Here is a 24,400-nt window from a genome sequence, read left to right as displayed (position 1 = left end):
ATTTGCTAGCTTTGATCTGCGTGGGGGTTATGCCACACTTCCCCAGAAGCCCCGCGTCCGTCATCGCAGGTGCGGACACAAGTCCGTCTCAGCTACTCACACCATTCATTCTTCTTCATACAATAAAGACAACAGCCATATCATACTCAAATTTCTCACGCGGCCATCCTAATTAGTTCTCATCAGGGCCCCCGTAACTCATCCAACCACACCTCATTCTCGCCTCTCAGACAGGAAACCTCCCCGCACGCGACTACCATGAAGGTTCTCATTACAGGCGCCTCCGGCTTCGTCGGCCAGGTCCTCGCCGAAGCCCTCCTCTCGCAAAACCACACCGTCATCCTCACTGACCTTCACACTCCTCCCATCCCCGGCGACAGCCAGCACCCCAGCGCCGTCGCCCTCGCCGCTGACCTCACCGCCGAGCCCCTCGCCCCCGCGCTCCTCCCGGCGGACCTCGACGCCATCTTCATCCTCCACGGCATCATGTCCTCCGGCGCCGAGGCCAACCTCGATCTGGGCTACCGCGTCAACCTCTTCTCCACCATCCACCTCCTCGATGCCGCGCGCGCCACCTGCCGCGCCGGCATCCGCGTCATCTACGCCTCGTCCTGCGCCACGTACGGCGCGCCGCTGCCCGCCCTGCCGTCCGAGTCGACGCCGCCCACGCCCGAGAGCTCATACGGCACGCAGAAGCACATGGTCGAGCTACTCCTCAACGACTACCACCGGCGGGGCCTCGTCACCGCATTCTCGGTGCGCCTGCCGAGCATCACGGTGCGCGCGGGGGCGCCCACCCAGGCCGCGAGCTCCTGGATGAGCGGCATCATCCGCGAGCCGCTCCAGGGCAAGGAGAGCACCGTCCCCGTGACCGACGACAGCTTCCAGTGCTGGGTGTGCTCGCCGCGGACGCTGGTGCGCAACCTCGTCAAGTGTCTGGCGCTGCCGCGGGACTGCATGGAGCCGCACATCCGCCAGGTGCTGCTGCCGGGCATCACGGTGAGCGTGGGCGAGATGCTGCTGGCGCTCAAGAACGTGGGCGGCGAGGAGGCGGTGCGGCTGGTCAGGCGAGAGGAGGCGGACGAGGCGACGACGAGGCTGTTCAGGAGCTGGCCGGTGGGATTCGACGTGAGCAGGGCACTGAAGATTGGGTTTGAGCCGGCGGGGTCGTTTTTGGAGGCGGTGGAGGATTTTGCGGCTGGGTTGAAGTCGACGTGAGCATGTGAATGGTATGCAAAGATGCTTTCACTGGTGCCAATTCTTCGTGAATGGCAGTAAGACAAGGATAAGTTGTATGTACAAAACAAAATGGCAGTAAATGGCAACAGCAAGATGAACAATGTAGACGAGTCAAAAAACACCATTACTAGCTCCTATTCCTATATCCGGCTCCATGTAGCGCGGGAGAGCGTGTGAGGGCAATCATCAGTTCCTTTCGTGATGCAGGGAGCGAATCGCGACGACAGCACAGCGAAGCTAAGGCAAAAGTATAAACTTGCGAGGCTAAAGCAAAACAGGGAAAACAGTTCAAATCACAGAACGAGGACAATATACGACTAGTACAAATCGACTTCTTTGTTATCCGATTTCTCTTACACTTTGAGCCAGTTGCTGAATAGTCTTTTGTCATGATTACAGGTGTGTTCGGTTTTTTCTTTTTTGCTTCCGACGCTTTTTGGCGTGCAATAGTCATGAATGCACATGTAAACAATTGAACAGGACATATCAGGCTAAAAGGCCCATAGTCTGGGTCAGAACAAATGCATTGAGATATAACTGTTTCCCCTTTCTATCAAACGCCACCCTTTTGCCGGTGCCAACCGATGCCAGCAGGAACCAAAACCTAAACCAGGTAAAACGAAACAACGCCATATGCAGTAATACACCCAAAACAGGACCACCATGGCGACATTATCCCCATGTTCCTAATCGCATTTATATCGTCAATTTCTTTTTATTGTTGTGTATGTTGTCGCTTCAAGCCCGCTCTCCAGAGTCCAATGCGTATAGAGATCGTATATCGTTACAACGTAAGCCAAGAATCCGAGTCCGACGGCAATTCCTACTCGTCGTCGTCGTCATTTTCTGGGCTGTCGTCTTCCATGTCATCGGTGCCATCGCCTTCCAGGACGTAGCCTGGAGTGCGCTCAATCAGCCCACGGTAGTACGCGACTAGTACCTCTGGATTGGGCACAATCTTCCAGTCGACGCGATACAGGAATTCGAGTTCCAGCATTTTGAGCTCCGCGAGTCGCACGCCGCCGACACGGGCATAGGTCGTGTTGTTCCAGAACGAGTCGGAGAGGCCCTTGGCGGCGACGGTGGCGGCGGTGATGAGAAAGCGATGCACGGTGAGGGTGTTGATGGTGAACTCGGGGTAGAGCGCGCAGAGGCGGTCAATGTAGTAGACCATGGACAGCAACAGCGGTGGTATTAGGGTAGCGTGCTTGGCCAATCGGTGCAAATAGTCGCGAACTGATATTCCCGGCGCAGCCCTGCAGGTACAAGAAAAAATGGGTTAGCTCCATAATCTCAACGTTATAGTTGAGTGCTGTCCGGGTTGCACATACCTCGAGTGAAATCGTGTAAGACCGCCGCTAGTGGTACGAATGGCGTCATTAGTTGCAATGAGCTCGTTGAGCATGTGCGCAATGAGCTCGACCATGTCCTCGACAGGGCAGAATTCGTAGCGAATGGGTAGAACCTTTGGGGGTTGATCGTCTGGTCGGGCGCGTTTTGCGGGCTGTGTGGAGTCGTCGTCGGCGGCTTCCGCCTGGGCCAAGGTGGCGTATTTTTCGATTTCTTCGCCGCGACGCTTTGAGGGGGATGTGAAGACGCTGCCGTTGGATGTGGCATCCGATGAGGGTTGCTGTGAAGGAGCAGGTGCTGAGACCTGAGGCTTGGCGCCGGTGGTAGCCGAAGGATCATCCGCAGCGACGGCCAGCTGCTGCTGCTTGCTGGCGGCAATCTTGGCGTCCGTCGCAGGTGTGGCAGCAGAGGGCGACGCAGCAGAGTCGGACACCGTCATGGTGATGAGGGATCGCGCTCGGTTTCGGCTTCGCGGGGAGGCTGCTAGACGCGGATTCGAGGCCAAGGAGGCGACTGCACGTCCTGGTGTTGTCGTAGCCGTCGTCGGGAGGCCAGAGGGTACAGCAGATCGGGGCGAGAGGGGAGGCGGCGACTTCGCAGGCGCATAGCGAAAGGAAGTCGGCGAGCTATTTGCTGACGGAGGGGACAAAACGGGAGACGGCCTCAGCATGGCTTTCGGCGCATCGTCACGCGGACCATGGGACAGCAGGTAGAGCTGCGATTGAATCTATCTCGCCGAGGCGAAGGGTGGTTCTGGCGGCTGGTTGTCGCGAGAAACCATGGGATTCACGTGTGGCCTGGCAGCTCCTGCCTCGGGTAGAAGCAAAGCAGTTGTCTGGCGCAAGGTTGTACCGGTTGTCGTAAACGATTTTGTGGCCGTTTGTGCAAACCCGTGGTTGGCCGCGCGAGGTCGCAAATCCTCAGTGAGCGCGGCAACGATTGGGCTGGGGGTAGGGTGTGTCCGACGTCGGAGAGGGCAGGCTAGCAAGGATCAAATGCGTATCGAAACAGAGCAAAGGCAGAAGCAGAAGGCGATCGTCGTGGGTGCAGAAGATGAGAAATCTCCAGTAGACTTGTTAGGTAAGTTTTCCGTTTGTTGGTGGCGGTGGTACAAGTTGGATTAGTACCTAATGGTGGGTGTGGATGGCGGCGCGGTAAAAGAGTCGGCCGTGGCGCGGAATGGGACTGGAGGGGGAGGGGGGAGTGTTCGGTCCGGGCTCAGCGCGGTCAGATTAGAAGAGCGGGTTAGGGCAGGGGAAAAGGGTATTATTCCAAGACAGGAAAGGGGCAGAAAGGGAGCAAACAATCGAATAGCAGATCTGCTCCCGGAGATGGATTCATGCAGGATGGAGAAAAGGGAATTGCAGACGGCAAACGGGAAAGATGCAGAAAGGCGGGAAGGGAAAGGAAAGGCAGTGTGAGTGGCCCATTGGCCCGTCAGAGGTTTGCAGGACCAAGCCACGGAAGCCACTACAAAGGACAGCAAAAAGTCACCAAAGGTCACTAAAAGCCCACTGAAAGGCAGGCTCCGTACGAGGCAGGGCTAGTGTCATTGAACATCCCTCTAAATGCCCACGAGACCCAACTGGGCATCTGCCGTACAGGCACCGCAGTAGCGCACGTGGCGGGGCGGCTTTTCGCACCAAGAGCCGCTGTAACTTTGACCCTACGACGACACTGGCAGTCCGTCTACAGAGCCATTTGTTACGGGCAGTGCAGGCCATGATTCGCCCAAACACCGCCGTCTCGACACCCCTGCACCCCTCCGGAGCCCGCGGTCGGCGCGGCCACTGCAATGGCCGCTGAAAGTTTTATTGCCAGGCATCGCGACTCCCGCAGGCTTGGCTTCACATTGTCCATCTCAGCTTCTTCCCTGCATCACATCAAGAGGCCAGACAATCAGCAAAAGAATCACGTCGAGCTACTGCTTGCACTCCTTGTATCGGTACCAGTACAGTGGGACCTCCCCAGAACGCAATGATCAAACAAGCTTTCTTTTTCCAAATTTCTACCCCAGGACTAGAAACTCGCCGTCTACCAGTAATTTCGCAAGACCGCGCCCACGTGCGACATCGACTCGCCAGCAGCCGCTCCTATCAATCTCGCAGCCCCAGACCCCGTATCGACCGACCTTGTTCGAAAAGGGTTTGCTCCGCGATCCAAGTTCCCATATATGCAGATCATCCACGTCGCGCGCGTTCTAGGCCCTTTTTTTGTCTTGCCTTCACTGCCAGCTGTCCGCTCGCGACGCCGTCTTGGAGCATGACTTGGGCACTGCGTACTGGTGATTCGGGTCCGCCTCCCACCGCACCGATCCGTCCGACTGCACGTTGATGTACTTGTACTCGATGGCCTTGCCCGCCGGCAGCGAGATGGTCGCTTTCCACACGTGATTGTTCGACGTGTACTCGCTCGCGTCCAGCGCCACCGCCTTGCTCGTGTCCCAGTTGCCCAGCTCCGCCGTGTTGCCCACAATCTTGATTGTTTGTCCAAACTGCGTCGTCACCGTCTCGCGAAACGTCACGGCCACCGATGCCACAGGTGTGCACGTCGGCTGCGCTGAAGTCGTCGTCGTCGACGTGGGAGGCGCTCCAGTCTTGGGCGTCTGGTTCGCGGGGAATGATGTCGCAGTGGCCGAAGCGTATGTGCCTTGGGCCGTCTGGCCTGAGCAGGAGCCCGGTACCTTGTTCGCGCCATTGCTGGCCCACGACGGCGGGATAATACCGGCGCGGCGGTCGATGGCTGTCAGAAGCGAGGCGTACGACCAGGTAAGGTCGCGAGCAGAGAGCGGGGAACCATTGTTCCTGTCGAACTGTTCTGCCAGTGAGCCGCCAGACGGCGTGTATTTGGCCACGATAGCCACAAAGTCGTCTGCATATGTAGTGGCAGCCTGCACAATGCTCTTGAACGTGCTCGAGTCGCTCGAGTATGTGCCGGTCGAGATGTTGGGCACAAGGTCTTTGAAGAAGGCCAGCGAGGTGCTCGTTACAGTAATAGAGCCCTGCGTGTTCCAAGTGTGTAGCGCGTCATAGAGCTGCTCTGCTGCGGCGAGAGTGGCCAGATACCAAGGGTTGCCATTGTAGTACACATCCTCCGAGTATCTGCCAACGGCAACAGCCTGGCCCTCGGAAATACCCTTGTTGATGTTGTAGAATCTGAACGAGTCAACAACAGCCTTGTGGTTGGAAAGCGCCTTGTCGCTGCAGGGCTGAAAGGTGCTGGCGTCACACCCGAGCGCAGCGTCAAAGTTGTGGATAGACGTGAGGATCGAGTTGGCGTCTTTTCCAGTGCGGCCATTGTTCTGGTTGATGTTCGAGTTGATATATCCGCCAGACGAAACCCAGAATGTCTGCAGGAAGCAAAGAATCTGCGGTGCGACGTTGCTGTACGCCGAGCCATCCTGTCCAATCTTGGCCGCCAGGCTGCTGCCCTCGACGAGCGACCGATGCTGGCTGGCGACGCTGAAAAAAGAGCTGCCGTTGACCTCCTCCCACAGATCAAAGCCGGTCTGGTTCCAGTACTGCGCAACGTAGCTCAGGTCGTTGCGGACAACCGGCCAGACAATTTGCTTCACCGTGTCCGTGTACCCATTGTCAATCAGCCAGTTCGAGTACGAAATCATCGCAATCGCTCGCAGGGCGGGACCGTCTCGCTGGGGACGTCCCCAGGGGCCGGTAAAAGCAGAAAGATCAACATTGAACTTGGGTTCCGCCAGGCCGGCACCGTTGGACAACGATCCCGAAGGGTTTGAGACGCCCTGCAGCTTGGCCTGGGCAGCGATGTACTCTTGGATGAGCTTCTGAAGGTTGCCATCGTACGAGTGGGTGAACCTATCGACAAGGCACTTGAAGACCAAAGCGCTGTCTCTTGTCCACGTGTACCAGTCTATCCATGTTAGTAGCTGCTCGTATCTCAAATGGTTGGAGGTTGGTACAGTCTGGGTTGCTGGTGCTAGGCGACGCAACGACGGCGCCGGGAGCAGCCGACTGAGCTTCGCAGCCATCAGAACCAATATTGCAAAGAAGTTTCCGAAGTGCAATAGGTCCTTCAGAAGACACGTAGCTGTCGACTGTACGCCGCTGAAGATGCTGGGCGCTAGTGCCGGGCAGGCCAAGGACCTTTTGGGCCGCGAGGGTGCTGCCGAGCAGCAGGACGCTGCCGAGACCGTGCATGATGGGCTGTGTATAAGAAACGGAAGAGTTGTTCGACAGCGATGACAATAGTCCGCTGTTATTCATCATGACGGGGCAGAAGCACGGCGTTTATATAGCACAGAGTCGACGAGGTTGCAGCTGGAGATCGAGGGTGGGTACGAGCGCGATTGATTCCCCGTGGGGACGAGTGTGACAGAGGCGCCAACGGCCCGACTTGGGCCTTGCGCAGCGTCGCAACGGAGGCGTAGGAAGCGGCATGGAATTTGCCGTCCATCACGCGTTGGCGGGGACAGCAAGCCGGAGCACAGTTCCCATCACGGAAGGTCAAGAAGGAGTGGGTTTGCTCTGCGGGGGGCGGGAAGAAAAACCAAGATGGCCATTATTACGACGAAACAGCCCAGCTGGGCTTTTGGCGATGACCCAGCCCGGCCAATGACCGGGAAGAAATCAACGGTGCATATTCGGCCTAAAAGAGCTCATCTGGGGTAATAGAGCTGCTAGTTTTGCGTCTTGATGCATGCAGATCACCATTGCGGCGCGCCACAGCTGCTTCCATGCCGGACCGACGAGTGTGGAAGGGTTGCAGTGTAAGTGGTGCGCCGACACTAATCCAGGTCCACGGATGGAAAAGATTTGGCCTCGGCAGCGTTGGCTCTACGAAATCACAGTCTCGATTGCATCACAGGCCAGCTGAAGAGTCGTCCGCAAGCCGCCGTCTAGTCCCGGCAGTGGCCGTGTCTCCGATCATTCGGTCCGTCTGCCCAAGCCCAGCGGAGTCTGCGTACGGAGCAGCTGCATCTGTGGTGACGAGGCGGATGCAACGGCGTAATTGCTGGCGGAGAAAACAAGAAACTTTACTAAATACATGGCCGAGCAGCATTAGGAAACTGGAGCTGGAACGGGTATTGGGACGGGGCTGTGGTAAGGGAGCTTGGCTTGGCTGGTCTGGCAAGGTCAAGTAATTCTGACGGAGAGGGCGGGAACTGGCAGCTGCGATCTGCTTCTGGAAAAGCAAGTACTTGTGACAGAGGCTGAGAACTGGCAGCTCGCATCGGCGTCTGAATCCAGGAATTATAGCAGTCTACGACATCCTTCACTTCTACGTCCACGTCGTTTATGCAGCCTGGAAACTTTTCACGCTACACTCGACCGCCAATGCTACCAAGTTTCAGCCTTCTTGCTTCCGCTCCCGCCCTCGTATCTAGCATCCAACATCGTAAAGCGTTCGTTCGTAAAGCATGTGAGGCGCCATGGTTTTCCCCAACCGCATAGGCCAACGACCTAGGAAAAGAGGTTTGAAATATAGCGCTCTGGAAGCATGGCCGTGGATCACCGCATCAGCCGCCACGGAGGACGACGAGCGATGCGACCATACTCCCGATCATTCTGGGACCTGTCGATAGGAAAATTGACATCATAACAAGTTGATGGCTCCATGAGTTATCGAGCTGCACAGATATCAACTCCACACGAGGCAGAGGACGTCTGGCACAGATCCGGTGAAGTAGGAAAGGGAAAAGAAAAAGAAGCAAAATTTTGGAGGGCCTTTATGGGCGCGTTGGAAAATTGAGGGTCCATCACGTGCTGTGGCGGGAGAGATGCGGCTAAACTCTTCCAAGCCGATCCACTAACAAATTGCAGTACATGGGGCGACCGACTTACAAGGCATCAGCGTCTCGATATAAAAACAGAGCTCCTACAAATTCCAGGGCGTGCATTATCCGACACCGCAAAAATGGACGCCGCGACGATAGGAGAGACGAACCGTATACGATTGTCGCTGGGCATGAAGCCGCTGCCCGTCCCCGGTGGAGACGCGCCCAGCGACTCGGATTCCGAACCGGAAGAGGACCGCGGCAGCACTCTCGAGACCCGCGAGGCCGAGGGCGGCGACAACTATAAAAAATATCTCGATGGCGAGGCCAACAAGCGCCGCCGCGAACAAAAGGCTGCCGCGGCCAGAAGGGCGCGCGAGCTGGCGCAGCGCAACCGGATCCTCGAGGGCAAGGGTCTGGGCGAGGCCGACACAGACGATCCTGCTGATGCGCGCGCGTGGCTGACGGGTCAGAAGAAGCGTCAAAAGAAGATTGACAAAGCCCGCCAGCTCGAGGAGGAGTTGGCTGCCGCTGAGGCCGCTGCCGCCGCTGCCGTGCAGTACACCTCCAAGGACCTGGCTGGCATCAAGGTCGGCCACGACATGTCTTCGTTCCTCGACGGCGACGAACAGATTCTCACGTTGAAGGACTCGGCGATTGATGCAAACGATGAGGACGACGAACTGGAGAATGTCGCGGTCCGCGAGCAAGAGTCTCTGAAAGACAGGCTGGATCTGATAAAGAAACGACCCGGCTATAACCCCTTGGATGGCGAGGACACTGGCGGTATACTTGCGCAGTACGATGAAGAAATCAGCGGGAAGAAGAGAAAGCTCTTTACGCTCGATGAGACGGGAATCAACGCGGAGCTGGCAGACATTCTCAGTGCGCCGGCCGAAAAGAAGAGGCAGCAGAACGTCTCTTTGGACGACATTGTTGGTGCGTGTGGCCAATCTACCATGGCAGAAGAAATTTTACTAATTCGTTTCTCAGGTGACGGTGTACAGCCATCCTCCGACTACCTGGACGCCTCGGAGATCAAAATCAAGAAACCCAAGAAAAAGAAGATCAAGCAAACAAGACAAAAACAGCAAGACGAAGACGACATTATCCCGTTACAAACCGTTCCCGAAGCCAATGACGAAATGGACGTGGATAGCAAAGACAATATCCGCAAGAAACCAAAGACAGTATCCGACACCTTTGTGGACGACGATGACCTACAAGCCTCGCTAGCAGCGCAAAGAAGAAACGCACTGAAGAAGCGCAAGAAGAGCCGTCCAGAGGATCTGGCCAAGGCACTCAAACAACAGGACAACGAAGATGGCACCGAGGCCCAGGAAGAGGGCGGTCTTGTCATTGGGGCTGTGTCTGAATTCGTCTCTGCTCTAAGTGTTCCCGAGGAAGAAGTCCGCAAACCAAAGCGAAGCCCCTCGCCACAGAAAGACTCCAAGCCAGAAGAAGACGGCGAGGATCATGTCATGGAGGATCTGGACGAAGCGCAGGTCCACCACACACAAGACTCAGAGCTCCAGCCGCAAGACCAGGCCGAGGAAGAGGAAAAGATGGTCGGCAGCGGCATGGGCGCAGCTCTGTCATTGCTGCGTGAGCGCGGTCTCGTCGAAGAGTCCAAGGGCGACGAGGAATACGCCGCCTTTAAGCGCCGACAAGACTTCCTCGCCAAGAAGAAGCAGCTTGAGGATGAGCTCGACGAGGAGACGCGCCGGCAGCGTGAGCGCGACCGCGCCAGCGGCAAGCTCGACCGCATGTCGGTGCGGGAGCGCGAGGACTACGCCCGGCAGCAGAACCAGTGGCGCGACCAGCAGCAGGCGCGGCGCATGGCGGAGCTCTTCGAGGCCAATTACAAGCCCACGGTGGCCATCAAGCACCGCGACGAGCACGGCCGCGACCTCGACATCAAGGATGCGTTCAAGCACCTCAGTCACCACTTCCACGGCAAGGACAGCGGCAACATGAAGAAGCAGAAGCTGCTCAAGAAGATTGAAGACGAGAAGCGCCGCGAGTCCCAGAGCATGTTTGACGCCAGTCAGAGCGCGGGCATGAGCCGCGCCACGGCGCAGCAGCTCAAGAAGCGCAAGGAGGCTGGTGTTCGTCTGGGTTAAGGGCGTGTAGCCCGGCCGACGACGAGATTTGAAAAGGATCTTGGTGGAAACAAGGAACACAAAAGGGAACCCAAAGAGGAACATACAAAAAGGTGCTGACTTATTCTTTTTGGATTGGCTTTCAACAAAACTTGTACAGTAGAGACTATGCGCTGACGCTGTTCCATGAGCTTTAGATACCCCCAATATCATAGGTCTGTCTTCGACGATTTCCATTCATCGTCCTCTTAATGTCTCATCTTGCATATACACGGCGCAAAAGAATTTGTTTCCAAAAAAAGCCCTTGAATTCACTTACCTGGACATCATCTAGATCTTTTCCTTTCCATCAGCGCCGACCGCCCCTCTACCTGACCACCATCTCGCTCTCTCGCTTTCCATCAGCGCCGGCCGCCCCTGGCTCGGTGGGTGGCGTACGTGCCGGCGCGCACCTCGCGCTCGTGGTCCTCCATCTCCTGGTTCACATGCGCCATTAGCAACTCCATCTCACGCGTGACGTGGCTCTCCACCGTCGGGCGACGGGCAAACTCACCACCATTGCTCATGCTGCTGATGCTGCTCCGGCTCCTCTGCCCGCTGGCCGTGGTCGAAGACTGCGCCGATGAGACCGATCTTGCGCCGCCGACGCGAACGAGAGCCTTGGAGTACTTTGTGCTTTCGAGGATGCGGTCGAGCGCCGCGGCGGCCGCCTGCTCGTTGGCCGCGGTCGGGGGCTGCGCCGGGACCGGGATTGGAGAGTCCTTGGTGCTCTCGAGGATGCGGCCGAGCGCCACGGCCGCCGCCTCCATGTTGGCTTCGTGCCCTGTTTCCGCCTCGCGCGGGGAGGCGGCGGCGGCAGCCACAGCCACATTCTCTTCCTCCGCATGGCGCAGAAGGCTCTCGTGTTCACGCTGATGCTTCTGACGCAGCTGTTGCTTCTTCTTCTGCTGCTGCTCCTGTTGCTGCCCCCGGCGCAGCTCCTGCCGCTGCAGCTGCCGCTCCGCGCGCGCGCGCAGCTGCTCGCTCGCCAGGAAAAAGGACTCGCGGACGACGGCGCGCTCCACGCGACCGTCCTTGGTGTTGGGGTACCGGTAGAGCTTCCGGCCGAGGGCCGCGGCCGCGGCGTCGAGGTACAGGTCGTCTTGTTCGTCGTCGAGCAGCGTGTGCTGGCGCAGGGGGATCGAAACCGGCGGGTCGGCCCAGCTTATGCCGTCGCTGTTTCCGCGGCTGCTGCCACGGCCGCTGCCGCTGCTGGGTCGCGAGACGTCGCAGGCCGAATCCCACGGCGTGTCCTTGGCCTTTGTGTTCTTGCCCCTGCCCTTGGGGGGGTTCGCGAGCCGGACGCTGGCTGCGTTGGTCGGAGAGTGCGGCCCACGACGACCGGACTGCTGCTGCGGCTGCTGCGGCTGGCGACGACCGTGGCGGCTGCTGTTGCTACCAACACCGAGTGCGGCTCCTCGCCGACTGGTGTTGACCGTCGGCGGGAAAGCGGGCGCCGTGGGCTTGGGGTGTCTCTGCTGCTGCCGAGGATGCGCCGTGCGGCGCGTCTCCTCGGTCCGGGGCGGATAGTAATCCCTCGGCACCTGTTTCCGCCTCGGGGGCACCAGCTGCCCCCACTGCGGCATCGGGCTGTCCGGTCTGACCGGCGCGGAGGTGCCTACAAATCCTGTCTTTGTATGGTTGAGTCGCGGTCTGGCGTCTGCCCTACTCGAGCCAGGCTTCTGTCTGGGGTAGGGCGACGACGACGGCTTGTTGGTGGTGTTCACATAGCGCGGCTTTGGCCTTTGCAGTTCAAACGTGATGTTGCCGTGGGTGTTTTTGCGCCCGAACAGGCTTGAAAAGCACGACATTGTGGAAGAAGATTCTTGTGAGTAAGTAAGATGAACAGAGACTCGAAAGAAAATGCAAACGGCAATGAGGACTTTATTATATATATCAGCGTGTATGCGAGCCGAAAACCTACTGGCTGAAAGCCTCGGTCTGCGGGGGGTGCAAATCGCTTTGAGATGGCTCTTTGTTGCACTGCCGATAACAGTTGTGGTACGGTGCGGCTTTGTGTGTAGTGGCAGCCATTGAGGCTGTCGTTGATCTTTTTCTTTATAATTGGTCTTCCATGTGTAAGAGTTTCTTTTTGCTGTGCAGCTGACATTCAGGACAACGCTTCCTTGTCCGCCTTTTTTGTCTTGACTTCTTCGACGGGGTGCTTGCTCAGGCTCTCATAGAGCTGCAGGTAGCTACCGATCAAAAAAGCCCAAGAACCCCTACCATTCCAAAAAGAAAAAAGAACAATTAGTTTATGCGAGTATTCTTGAGAAAGAACAAGATGAAACAAAGAAGATGAAACAAAGAAGATGAGGTGCAAAGACACAATAATGAGAGAGCTTTTGTGAAGGAGAGATTGGTTAGAAACGTACCAGAATGTCGCCAGGGAGGCCTGGTACTGCGCGCCCGAGTTGCCATACGCCATGCCCAGCGCGCCGCACAGCGTGAAGCCAAACGCGCCCACCAGGTTCCAAAGAGCGATGTGCCAGCCCAGCAGCCGCGGCGCGGGCTTCCACCAGCGCTCCTGCGTCTCGAGCATGTACAGCAGGCCGCTGACGACGAAGCCGCTCCCGCCAACGACCTGCGGGATCCAGTAGGCGGCATTGAGGCGCCACTGCGGCGTGAGGTGGCCCATGATGCCCGGCAGCGCGGTGATGCCGGCTACGCCAAAGACGGTAGCGCCAAAGAGCTGCGCGGCGCCGGCGAGGAAGCCCAGCTCGTAGATGTAGTGGTGCGTCAGCTCATGCCACGACGGGCGCCACATCCAGCGCCTTTGAGTCGTCGTCTCATGATTCTTCTGCTGCTGCTGTGGGCTTCCAACGAGATTGTGCTTGTTTTGGTGATGGTGGTTGCAGCCGCGCTCGTCTACAACGTACTGTACGGCTGCTGATGGCGACGGGTTGTTGTGCTGGTGCTTGGCGTCTTGGTCGACGAGCGTCTCGACGGCCCAGCCGAAGCAGCCCGTGTCATTGGTGTTGATGGCCTCGAGGATGAGCAGCAGTGAGCCGAGTTCAAAGAATAGAATGGCGCCGATGAAGGCGGTGATGCCGCCGCCATAGTCCGCCTCGCCGTTGAACTCGGTAGAGGGCCGCACGAGCGGCAGCCACGCAAAGAATCCCTTTGTCCCCATGCTTTCTTAGCCAACGCTTCTTTTTGGTATGTTTTTTTTTTGCGATTTGTACAAAGAGAGAGACTCACATTAATCACCCAGACTACACTGCCCCAGGTAAAGATGAACGCAACCAGCCAGGAAATATCCCACACCGGAAAATGCGTCAAGGTTCGGAGAACGCCCCTCAGTACCTCGTTGGGGTGCGACGACCGTCGAGGCGCCGCGGCGCTACCCTGCTGCACACGCAGCGGATGTCGACCCTTGCGATTGTCGCGCGACCGCCATAGGAAGTGAACCCCGTCGATGCTGGGCTGGTGCTTGATGGGCGACGTCGAGGCCGTCTGGTCTTTCGCGACAGGGGCCTCGGCTGCGTCGGCACCCTCGTCTTGGGGTGGTGATGCGACTGGCGCGTGTGCGAAGTGCCCTCGCGTGGGATTGAGGAAAGAAAAAGGCCCTTGGGCATGCTGCAGCGTCAAGCTGGCGTCGCGACGGTGGGAAAACGGCGCGAGCGAGCGAAACTCGCTACTGCGCGAGCTCATCGTTGGGTAGCAGACCGATTGACCCTTGCAGTCTGAATGTAGAGCCGCGGTGGTCCTTCAAATGCCGTAATTACTCGATGATAATGGTATTGGCCAGTTTCGCATTGGATTCCCGAGCATCGCAGTCATACCTTGGTTGTTTGTTAAAAAAAAAAAAAAAAAAAAAACTATATTTGCACGGGTTTAGGTAGAGCTCTGTTTGCGCCACTGGGGCCTGGCTTTTCGCCCAAGTCATGGTGCGCAAGCAGCCACAAGACGGCATTACAAGGAAGCAGTCATATCACATATTTGCAATATCTAGTTTGTACTTTATGGAGATTGCCTGCAGATAATTTTGGTGATATTTTCTGTTGGTTCCTCATGCTGTGATTTTTCGCCTGATGCACGTCTGATTTCCAGACGCCGCCGGGTGTCGTGATGGCATGTGGAACCAGCAGCACCTCCTGAGCTGCCACTTCAAACTTCTTTTCAAGATTGCTCCCGGCAGGCATGCATATGAAGGACATGAACACATTAGCGTGTTTTACGAGCATATAGCACATGTTTTCATAGCATTGTAAATAAACGCACTAGTCTCCAAGTTTGATGGCAGCCTCGACATAGGACTTGGGTACCCTACACTGGATATCGTGCAAAGTGAGGGCCTACACGGGGACTCGAGTGCGAGCGGATGTCCACTGCCTAGTGTTTCGGCAACAAAATGCACATGGTCATATAATCTAATGAAACTCTAGCTCTTGTGTTGCAACACGTTGAGCACAAGGAATACGCCAGGCTCGTATGACGTAGGCGCAACAGAAGTTGTGGTGTGGGCTTAGTGTGCCTGTCAAATCCCGCGATCGGCTGACCTATCGGCGATTTTCAATGCGGGCTGAATGCAATGCTTGTAGACCTTTGATTTTTCAGACGATCGCGATCTAAACGCACGAGCTGAGATGGCCACGCGGATGCTGACTATGCGATAGGATAGTATAATGTTGCTGAGCCAGCCATTTTACGGTACCAGTAGTGGCTGCGCATAGACGGCTGGCTAGCCTCAGACTTGGCAGCATAATGTCTTAGTGAGGTGGGCGCCGCCATAAACAAGTCAATAAATGACATGTCGGCGTTGTACGGCAGACTAGCGAGGCGTGGTTGGGCGGAGAGCGTGACAAGAGCTGGGAGCACAAGCTTTGGGCTCTTGATGTTGTCGGGAGAGAGCAATAGAGCAAGCCTGATGACAGAGGTATGCGCAGCCATGTATTCCAGCGACGGAATTCATTAGGTAGTTATTGTTTGGTACCCAAGTAGCTATTTTGGGCGTACCGGTACAGTCCGTTTTTCCATGCGTCGGCGGATTAGTCCAATGTTAAGCTTTCTTTGGGGACCAGACGGCTGCGGATGCGTTCCAGCGTAGCCCCGCCAGAGGTCCCTGTAGCCCGCCGCGCTATCCATTGTAAATTTCGGGGTTGCGCTGTAGGTACTGAGTAGGCATCTTGATATTCATACAGCAATTCGAGCCCGAGGATCTGCAAAGTGAGGCCAATCTCTGGAAACGGTAAAATAGCCCAAGACTTCCAAATACCTAGGATACTTGAACACTAGGTAGCTCTGTAGAAGACGTGCGACGTACCGATTGATAGATGTATTCAGCTGCCTGCACCCGTTTTCTAAGGCTGCACCTTTAAAATTAGCGTTGTCTGCCCCATCTACAGCGGCCTTTTGAGCCCCGAATCCACTAAAAAGTCGAGCCATTGCCAAGACAGTTCTTTGCCTCGTAAATTTAATTTGTAAGGGACGGTCAGCCCGGTGTGCGGAAGGCAGATACACGACGCCCATCAGCCATCCCGCTCGCCCTGCCGACCAGCCCTTTTGCGCTGCGCAACATCACGCGCTGTCTTCTGTGCGACTACTCGCTACGCAACGTAGGGCCGCTGCATTTTTAATTCAGCCCCTGCTGGGTCCCTGTCTCGTCATCTTTTTTCTGCCCCCGAGTTGGACATTCGCGATACTAGCCTCGTGGTCCCTTGGCTGCGGCGCACCTGCTTGGATTGCATTCCTGTTGATCGACAACGCTCCCGACACCGCCGACGCCGATCTCTGTAGACTTGGATACTACTCCTGCTCTCCCACGACAGTGAAATATTCCCACCGACGACATTACACTTCGAGGCCCCAAGGGGCGCCGCCGCTCGAATTGCCGTTGCATCTTGATCCCGCCTCGTCATCACAACATCAACGGCCCATTCGTCAGCCCGTTTGCTCCCAACCCGTCGCCCGAGGTCACACCATCTCCTATTCCTGCCGACCCAAGAATGATTGACGTGACGAAATACATCCAAGTCTAGACGCACAATAATGCACCCCGTGGCCAAAGCTTGGCCCTCGTACCCTGCTGCTGTTTGCCCACCATGAGGGTCGCGATTCGGGAGCAGCTGGCGGCCCTCGTCATCGTCGCTGTCATTGTTTGCTTGGTTGTCGTCTCCGTCCCTACCTGGAACTTTGTCAACAACTTTGTCGTCGGCGTCGAGACCTCCAGCCTGGCCCTCACCGCGTCGCTCAAGGCCACCCGAATCAGCTCCGAGATCAACCTGCTCCTCATCATCTGCCAGTCCGTCGCCAGCCGCATCCTCCTCCAGGAAGCATTCGTCGACTTTTACAATGGCAACGCCTCCAACCCCTTCGACTCGGCCCGCAAAGACATCACCGGCGCCATGACTAACAGTCAAGTCTCCGGCCTGCTCCAAGCCCGCCTCTACTCTCGAAACATCACCGGCGCTGCCGACAAAGGCCTTCTCAACGTCACCGCCGCAGGCATAGGCAACCAAGACGTCAACATTGCTCTTCCATACCTCACACCAGACGGCCAACGCGCAAATCTCAGCGACACACAATGGGGGTATCCCCCCTCGCTGTATCCCAACATCACTTACGAAGCCACCGGCAAACCCAACCCTGCCGAACTTTCCACTGAAGGTTACATAGCATATGCTTTTCCCGACACTAGGATCAGCGACCGTGGCGGCTTGCTTCTTGGACCTCTCATCGTCAATGAGACATACGCCCTCATGTCTCTGACAATTCCCGTCCGATCCAACCAAAACGCGGGATACGTTATTGGCTTCATGACACTTGTAGTCTCCGCCGAGTCTCTCCTCGAGGTCCAGACTTCTCGCGAAGGTTTAGATAAGTCGGGCATGGTCCTGATTGTCGGTCCCGCGTACCCATCCAACAAATTTCTTGGCCGCACCACGCCGTCCAACGGCACCCAATCCCCCGAAAAGAATGCTCTCGGCAACGTCAAAGCCCACTTTGTGCTGCCACCCATTACGCCAGACGGCCAAGGCGACCGACATGGAAACCGAGACTACCATAGCGGCAACTCCGGCACCGAGTTCGAGCTCGATCAATACGAGGCCGTTCTCAATGTATACTACAACAATGGCACACAGCTCAACAACGCCACCGCCAACTTGTCAACGAAAAACGAGCAAGGCGTTCCTGTGGCCGTGGGCATAGCTCGCCCGCAGTCAAGCCTTGTCAGCTGGGCAGTGGTGGTTGAAAAGGCGAGATCCGAGGCATACCAGCCCATTTCCAAACTCCGCACGATTCTTCTTGCCTGCGCATTTGGCACCGCGGGCCTCATTCTCCTCCTTGTCATCCCGTGCGCTCATTTCGGTGTCAGACCCATCCGGCGCCTCAAAGAGGCCACGGAAAAGTCCATTTGCCCTCCGGGATACGAGGATTGGGAGGACGTCAGCGATGGCGACGGGCCAAGTTCCGGCGCCACGCGCACCACTGCCTCTGGCAAAAGTGGCTGCCTGGCTCCTTTACGACGTAGATTCAGAAAAAAGAAAAAGGCAATGACCCTAGCTGAGATCGATGCCCACCGACGAATCTTTAAAATCCCTGGGCGCGTTGACCAGGGAAAGCACTTTGTGACAGACGAACTCACAGAGCTTACACAAACATATAACAGCATGACCGAGGAACTGTTGAAACAGTACACGCTTTTAGACGAAAAAGTGGCTGAGCGCACGCGCGAGTTGGAAATTAGTAAAAAGGCTGCCGAGGCTGCCAACGAGAGCAAGACGCTCTTTATCGCCAACATTTCTCATGAGCTCAAGACACCTCTGAACGGCATTATGGGCATATGCGCCGTCTGCATGGAAGATGATGATCTTAGCAGAATCAGGCAATCTCTGAAGACAGTGTACAAGTCAGGTACGTATAGTGTCTCACACACTCAAAAAGTTCAACAACTAATGCATGACAGGCGATCTTTTACTACATCTCCTCGAAGACTTGCTTAGCTTTTCCAAGAATCAAATCAGCCACCAAGTCAGTCTCGAACGACGAGAATTCCGCCTCGGCGACATCAAGTCCCAGATTGAGTCCATCTTTGACAAACAGTCGAGAGAAAACCGGATTCAGCTCTCAGTTGAGTACCTGTCGTTTAACAGTCTGTACGGCACACCAGAGGCGCAGCGTCGCAGTATAGGCGAGCGGTTGCCAGCTTTGGGACCACCTGGAATGGGACGGCTTAAGGATGCATATCTCATAGGTGATTCCCATCGCATACTGCAAGTCATTATCAACTTGGTCGGCAACAGCGTCAAATTTACCCCGGTGGGTGGCAAAGTGGCGCTTCGAATACGCTGCCTGGGTGAGGCGGAGCAGGCCAGCGGTGACGAGTTGAGTCGAAACTCATCCCTGTCTCGATCTCCTTCTGGCGCGCAAGCTCGGCGCCATCGTACGCGTGGTAACTCGAGCTCCATTCACTCCGGCAACTCGGCGACAGCGACGGCCATCAAGGACGGCACTGCACTCGAGATCAATCCCATGGAGCCCAAGGCAGCTCCGCACATTTCTCTGCGCGATAGGTCCACGTCACCACCACCGCCCAAATATAAAGCGTATGTCTTTGAGTTCGAAGTGGAGGACTCCGGACACGGTATTCCCGAGCACATGCAAACCAAGATCTTCGAACCCTTTGTACAGGGCGATTCTGGCCTGAACAAGAAATTCGGCGGCACAGGCTTGGGCCTCAGCATCTGCGCCCAGCTTGTCAAGCTCATGGGTGGTACCATTGGTGTCAAGAGCGCGCCGGAACAGGGATCCGTCTTTACGATGCAGATACCGCTCGAGTTCGTCAAGGACCGCACCCCGAGTACGGCATCTTCGAGCATCCGATCCCGCGCCAATAGTTTGGGTTCTGTCGCAGAGGACACGCATCGTACGTCCGTCACGACGGTCAGCAACGGCACATCAAACACCGGCTCCGGCGACCAGAAGCATAACAGCGGCAGCGGCGGTGCCGGCACCAATGCCAACCACCACCTCCTCGAGGATAAGCCGCGCCTCGTCGGCCTCAGCGCGCCCTTCTTCACCACGAACCAGTCTCCGCACCTCGACACGGCCAAAGGCTACAGCCACCCGCGCGGCGCGCTCGGCGGCGGCAGCGGCGGCGGCAGTGGCAGCAGTAAGCTCAGGGTGCTCGTCGCCGACGACAACTCAACCAACATCGAGGTCGTCAGCCGGATGCTCAAACTGGAGGACGTGTACGACGTGACGGTGGCCAAGGATGGGCAGGAGGCGTACGAGCTGGTCAAGGCGAGCATGGCCGGCGGTCTGCAGCCGCAGCAGCGGCCGTTTGACGTCATCTTTATGGACGTGCAGATGCCCAACGTAAACGGCCTCGAGTCGACGCGCCTCATCCGCAAGATGGGCTACGTCGCGCCCATTGTCGCCCTCACGGCCTTTTCCGAGGAGAGCAACGTCCAGGAGTGCATGGCCTCGGGCATGAATGAGTTTCTCAGCAAGCCCATCCGCAGACCGGCGCTGAAAAAGGTCCTGACGAAAATCTCGACGATTGAGGAGGAGGACGTCCAGCAGCCCACGCCGGGGCTGGAGCAGAGCCCGAGCTCGCCGCAGGGAGGGCAGGTCTCGCCGCCGCCGACGCCGCCGACGACCGGGGGCGACGAGATTGACAAGAAGAAGACGAATGGGGTCTTATTGTCAAAGGAATAATATACACTCTTTGCTGTCAGAAAAGGTTCAGGAATCAATGGATTTCACATTTTTTTCCAATAGCTTAGATGTGCCGTTTCTTTTCTTGCGCAAGTTAGCGTCCAATGGGTTATTCAAAAGCTTGTCACATGGGGTTTGGATTCAAACACAAAGCGAAGGCGTTTTTTTTTTCTTTCTTCTAATTCTTGGTAATAGTTGTTGCTGTATTTTCTTCCACGGCAGATGAGGGTTTATTTTCTTTCTTCTTTCTTGGACATTCACTTTTTTCTTCTACAAATTTTCATGCATATATACATACATTGCTTCGCCATTGGAAATGCTTCCTTCTTTCGTCTTCCTACCTTCTCTCGAGACGGACATTTTCCTAATGCTACTACTTTTATTGCCTTCACCTCGACAGCTTGGGTTCCCTTTTTTTGAAGCTTTCTAAGGAGGTTTCCATGACGATTGTGATGGGAAATGTGCATGTATGTATTCTAGTATCGTATACTCAAGATATCTGCAGCGGGACACAAAGGTCGAAAAAGAAATCGACTCAAAATAGTTCTTCAAGTGTTCTGTTCTTGACCAAAACAATTCTAACAAAAAACAAACGCTATCCAGACCGTGTAAAATTCGCTTGCAAAGAGATCAAAAGGAAAAGATGAAAAACGAAAAAGGGCGTCGTATATAATGCCATTCACAGTCGCACCTTGGCGCCAATGCCACGGCCTTCATACTGCAGCGTCTCGATCCAGTTTCCCAGTCGCACGGTGACCTGCGCCAACGCATCCAGCCGCATCTCGCCGCCGAGGGCCTCTCGTAGTCGATCGTAACCCACACTGTCGCTTGACCATTGCACACCGAGCCTGGGCGTCTCAGACATGCCTGGCGGCACGTCAAACGCCTGGTCGTGCTCAATGCGTGCAATGGGCTCAGTGTGGTTGTAAAAGGCCGTGGCGTTGATGTGCTCAATGTGGACCGTGTTTTGGCGTAGCGGGGAGGCGAGGACAAAGCTCGCAGATGAGGTGAGCAGGTGAAAAACGGCATCGCGGATGAAACCGGGCAGGGAGGCATTGTCGTGCTTGTTTTCATCGCCGGGAAGCTCGAGCCGAGGTGTGGGAAGTGTAAAGTTGATCCCGGAAAGAGCCTCGCCGATGTCGGGCAGGCTGGGCAACGTGCCGCGATGGGAGCGAATCGTCACGCTGGTATTCTTGCCAGAGAGGTAGTCGGAGATGAGCTTGCGCCCAGCCGCACGACTTGCGTCGCCGCCGAAGCCTGCTGGATCCCATGACGCGCTGACAGTGATGTCGGTGACATTGCCTTGGCCAACTAACAAATCCTGAAGGGTGACATCTCCTAAGATGTTGCCACCAGACACAATATGTACATTAATATAGGGCACAAATGCTTTGTACGGCGTGGGGTTTGTAAAGTTGACCGCGCATTCCAGTCTAACAGCAGTCGAGGTCGTGTTGCGGATCCAGATATTTCCAATGTGTGGCTTGACGTTGCTGATCAGGTCCCCAGGAAGCCCTGCTTTGCCGTCAGTGTCCGTTCCGCAGCCTGGGAAGCGTCGCAGCCCAAATCCCATGGTATGTAACAAGAGAGGGACAAAGGAACGGCAAAGCGGGTTACCAGTTGGAAGACGGACCATTGACGGGAACCTTGCCCTCGGCAGGGATATCTTTGATGACTAGGGGGCCGAGGACGGTGTTGACCTTGACATCCAGCTTGGCGCGGGCATCGACGATGATGTCGTCGGAGCCAAAAAGGTATTCGCTTGCGAGAGAAGAAAAGACGTCATTATCGGTAATGTCGATCGGCGCGTTTTTGACATGAGATGTAATTTCAATCAAGGTCTCTTTGGTGTCAGAATCGAGCTTCTGAGATGCGGCCTTTTGCCACTTGCGCAGATTGAGCTCGCCAAACTTCTTGTCCTTGTAAAACAAATTGCCCTGCGACTTGATGTTCTCAACATTCAGGTCCACATTAACGCCCTCGGGTAAAGCTGCGACGGCCACAACGGTGCCAGATACGCGAGGCTTGCCCTCTGGCTCAAACGGACTCGGGAGTGAAAAGTCGACATTGGTCAGAGAGAAGTTGCGCAGCAGGTTATCAAATGAGCTTCCGGGAAAGTCAACGGGGACAGTGACACTTTCCAATATCTCGCCCAGCCACTCAGGAAGTTCGGAATCACTGGGCTGCTTGCCCCGTACAAAGATTTGAGCATCTTCACCCCCGAGATAGTGCTTGATGAATTCATCGAGTGGAGACAGTTCGGAAACGGGACATGCCTGCGTCAGCTTCTGTGGTAACTTGCTGATCAAACCAGAAGCCTCGGCGACAATATCAGTTTTTGGCTTTACTTCAATGATGCTGGACATGCCAGTGCCAACGGCAATCTTGGAATCGTCGGGCGTACATCCAGAGATGAGCACCTCGAACCCAACGCTGGGCACAGTCAAAGACACGGGGTACTCATTTTGCACGGTGACTGAAACATTTGCGCCAATGCCTTGACCATTTCCATGGCCCAGAGGAACCTGGTGAAAGTTGAGGTTCTCTATGCTGTATTCGGGGATTGAAGGAGCATCTTTGGCTGCAAAACAGTCAGCAAACAGAGCGAATATGGCAGAGGCATGCGAAGAGATGAATAATTCAAAGAGATGGGATACATGTAGATACGCAGCAACAGGTTAACTAGCTAATGGACTTTTCGCCAAAATACAGGGAGGAAAAGGTGTTGTAGAGAGATTGACCTTCTAAGACCATGGTTTCCACGATGTCGTGAGTTCCAAGTGGAATAATTCCTGACTTGAGTTGCAGGGCGGTCGCAGACCTGACTTCCAGCTCGCTAATCTTGCCAGTGAGCCAATCGTTGACAATCTTCCTGATGCTGGCGTTGTCGCCGAGCTTCATGTCGGCGACGACGTCGATGAATGTGTTCTGACCATCCACAAGGTTCAGGTTCAGGGGCGGCACCATGGCCGAGCCAACCATGGCGTCGCCGTAACCTGGCACGTAAAGCTTGATGTGTGTCTGTTCGGCGCCAACAGTTCTCATAATACTCATGGCAATCCGTCCAATCCTGCGCGCCGTAGCATCCTCGACGCGCGAGGCGTCCATGCGGAAGTTGCCCTGAACGCGTGCCTTGATGCCAGTGAAGCTCAGAGAGTCGAGCGCGAGGCTGGTGGGTTCTAGGACGACGGACTTCTCGATGTATGTTTGTACGGCGGGCGGGACGATGAAACCGAGGACGATGACAGTGATGACGACAGCTCCGAGAAGCACCATGGCAACCAGAGATGGCCATCGTCGTTTGCTCTTTGGCTTGGCAGGCGCTTGTGACGAAGGAGCATCGCTGGAGGCATCACTGGAGGCATCACTAGTCACCGTTTGCGAGCCGTATGAAGTGTCGGCGGCGTTGGAGTCGGCAGCGAGGAGAGGTTCGGACTCGGCCGCCCGCTCCTCTTGACGGCCTTTGGCTGTTTTCTTGGGAGCCATGGTGGCGGTGGTGATGTGTGCGTAAGCGGCAAACGATGACGCGATGGGCTAATTTCGCTGGGAGCGATCAAAAGCTGCCTGGCGGCACGAGCTTCGAACTTCTATTTTCTGCGTTTGGGGAGACGGGTTTGCCGCTGCTTGGAGGCGATGCGCATCAACTATGCCAGTGGTCAATGATGATGCTGAAGATAAGCCCAGTCCGAGGTCGCGACCGATGAATCCGGGCACATGCGATGATCAAGTGGAAGTGGGGCGCCCTTGTGACGGTTGCGGTACGTACCCCTCAGGGCTGTCGCTCAGCAGACAGGACTGTCTCTAAGCAGAGATGGATGTCAAGACGAGCAGAAATAAGGAGAAGTCAATGATGAGGAGGCAGTAGCCAAGAAGATGTTTTTTTGTCCTTATTGCGCAAAAAAATCGCAAGGGACAAAGTAGGAACCCAGACCGGAGACTAGTGCGTGTGTCTCACATGCGCTGCAGGTACCAGCTCAAACCACCAGACGCTTGCAGGCCACTCAATACTGTCAATATTGTGTAAAACTGCTCGTCTTGAATTCAAGAGATTGAGTTTCTTCTCGTAGTTGACCTCCTATCTGTAGCCTTACTTCATAAACTGCTGCTAGAGCACAGCCTGGAGAGAAGACGGCATAAGACAAAGACAGCAAGAGTGGCAAAATAAAATAAGAGAATTTATTGGAATAGATCACGATACGTATGAGAGAGCTGTGACATGTGGTTGTTTTGTAGTTAACCTAGGGCGTTGCCTCCATCA

At 55.9% G+C, this 24,400-nt stretch overlaps 9 protein-coding genes across 9 annotated transcripts; 3 read left to right on the top strand and 6 right to left on the bottom strand.

The window, feature by feature from the left end:
• Positions 1–258: 258 nt before the first annotated feature.
• On the top strand, positions 259–1,218 carry LMH87_009652 (uncharacterized protein; the record flags this gene model as incomplete). Its single annotated transcript, XM_056196683.1, has 1 exon — positions 259–1,218. The coding sequence occupies one exon, from the start codon at positions 259–261 to the stop codon at positions 1,216–1,218; it is 960 nt and encodes a 319-aa protein (XP_056053807.1).
• Positions 1,219–2,062: 844 nt separating this feature from the next.
• Positions 2,063–3,259, bottom strand: LMH87_009651 (uncharacterized protein; the record flags this gene model as incomplete). Its single annotated transcript, XM_056196682.1, has 2 exons — positions 2,063–2,495; positions 2,571–3,259. 2 exons carry the CDS (start codon positions 3,257–3,259, stop codon positions 2,063–2,065), a joined length of 1,122 nt encoding a protein of 373 aa, XP_056053806.1.
• Positions 3,260–3,509: 250 nt separating this feature from the next.
• Positions 3,510–3,930, bottom strand: LMH87_009650 (uncharacterized protein; the record flags this gene model as incomplete). Its single annotated transcript, XM_056196681.1, has 3 exons — positions 3,510–3,651; positions 3,717–3,774; positions 3,894–3,930. The coding sequence occupies 3 exons, from the start codon at positions 3,928–3,930 to the stop codon at positions 3,510–3,512; spliced, it is 237 nt and encodes a 78-aa protein (XP_056053805.1).
• Positions 3,931–4,813: 883 nt separating this feature from the next.
• Positions 4,814–6,830, bottom strand: LMH87_009649 (uncharacterized protein; the record flags this gene model as incomplete). The annotated part of the gene is made up of 2 exons (XM_056196680.1): positions 4,814–6,474; positions 6,524–6,830. The coding sequence occupies 2 exons, from the start codon at positions 6,828–6,830 to the stop codon at positions 4,814–4,816; spliced, it is 1,968 nt and encodes a 655-aa protein (XP_056053804.1).
• A 1,648-nt stretch (positions 6,831–8,478) lies between these two features.
• Positions 8,479–10,461, top strand: LMH87_009648 (uncharacterized protein; the record flags this gene model as incomplete). The annotated part of the gene is made up of 2 exons (XM_056196679.1): positions 8,479–9,277; positions 9,332–10,461. The coding sequence occupies 2 exons, from the start codon at positions 8,479–8,481 to the stop codon at positions 10,459–10,461; spliced, it is 1,929 nt and encodes a 642-aa protein (XP_056053803.1).
• Positions 10,462–10,841: 380 nt separating this feature from the next.
• LMH87_009647 (uncharacterized protein) lies at positions 10,842–12,290 on the bottom strand (the record flags this gene model as incomplete). Its single annotated transcript, XM_056196678.1, has 1 exon — positions 10,842–12,290. The coding sequence occupies one exon, from the start codon at positions 12,288–12,290 to the stop codon at positions 10,842–10,844; it is 1,449 nt and encodes a 482-aa protein (XP_056053802.1).
• Positions 12,291–12,589: 299 nt separating this feature from the next.
• LMH87_009646 (uncharacterized protein) lies at positions 12,590–14,133 on the bottom strand (the record flags this gene model as incomplete). Its single annotated transcript, XM_056196677.1, has 3 exons — positions 12,590–12,701; positions 12,855–13,600; positions 13,681–14,133. The coding sequence occupies 3 exons, from the start codon at positions 14,131–14,133 to the stop codon at positions 12,590–12,592; spliced, it is 1,311 nt and encodes a 436-aa protein (XP_056053801.1).
• A 2,390-nt stretch (positions 14,134–16,523) lies between these two features.
• Positions 16,524–20,142, top strand: LMH87_009645 (uncharacterized protein; the record flags this gene model as incomplete). Its single annotated transcript, XM_056196676.1, has 2 exons — positions 16,524–18,336; positions 18,389–20,142. The coding sequence occupies 2 exons, from the start codon at positions 16,524–16,526 to the stop codon at positions 20,140–20,142; spliced, it is 3,567 nt and encodes a 1,188-aa protein (XP_056053800.1).
• Positions 20,143–20,821: 679 nt separating this feature from the next.
• LMH87_009644 (uncharacterized protein) lies at positions 20,822–23,628 on the bottom strand (the record flags this gene model as incomplete). The annotated part of the gene is made up of 3 exons (XM_056196675.1): positions 20,822–21,657; positions 21,776–22,723; positions 22,884–23,628. 3 exons carry the CDS (start codon positions 23,626–23,628, stop codon positions 20,822–20,824), a joined length of 2,529 nt encoding a protein of 842 aa, XP_056053799.1.
• Positions 23,629–24,400: the final 772 nt, after the last annotated feature.

Source organism: Akanthomyces muscarius, chromosome 5 (assembly GCF_028009165.1).
Source record: "Akanthomyces muscarius strain Ve6 chromosome 5, whole genome shotgun sequence".
Classification (NCBI taxonomy): Eukaryota; Fungi; Ascomycota; class Sordariomycetes; order Hypocreales; family Cordycipitaceae; genus Akanthomyces; species Akanthomyces muscarius.
The sequence above is the reverse complement of the archived record's forward strand: the minus strand, read 5'-3'. Positions and strand labels throughout refer to the sequence as shown.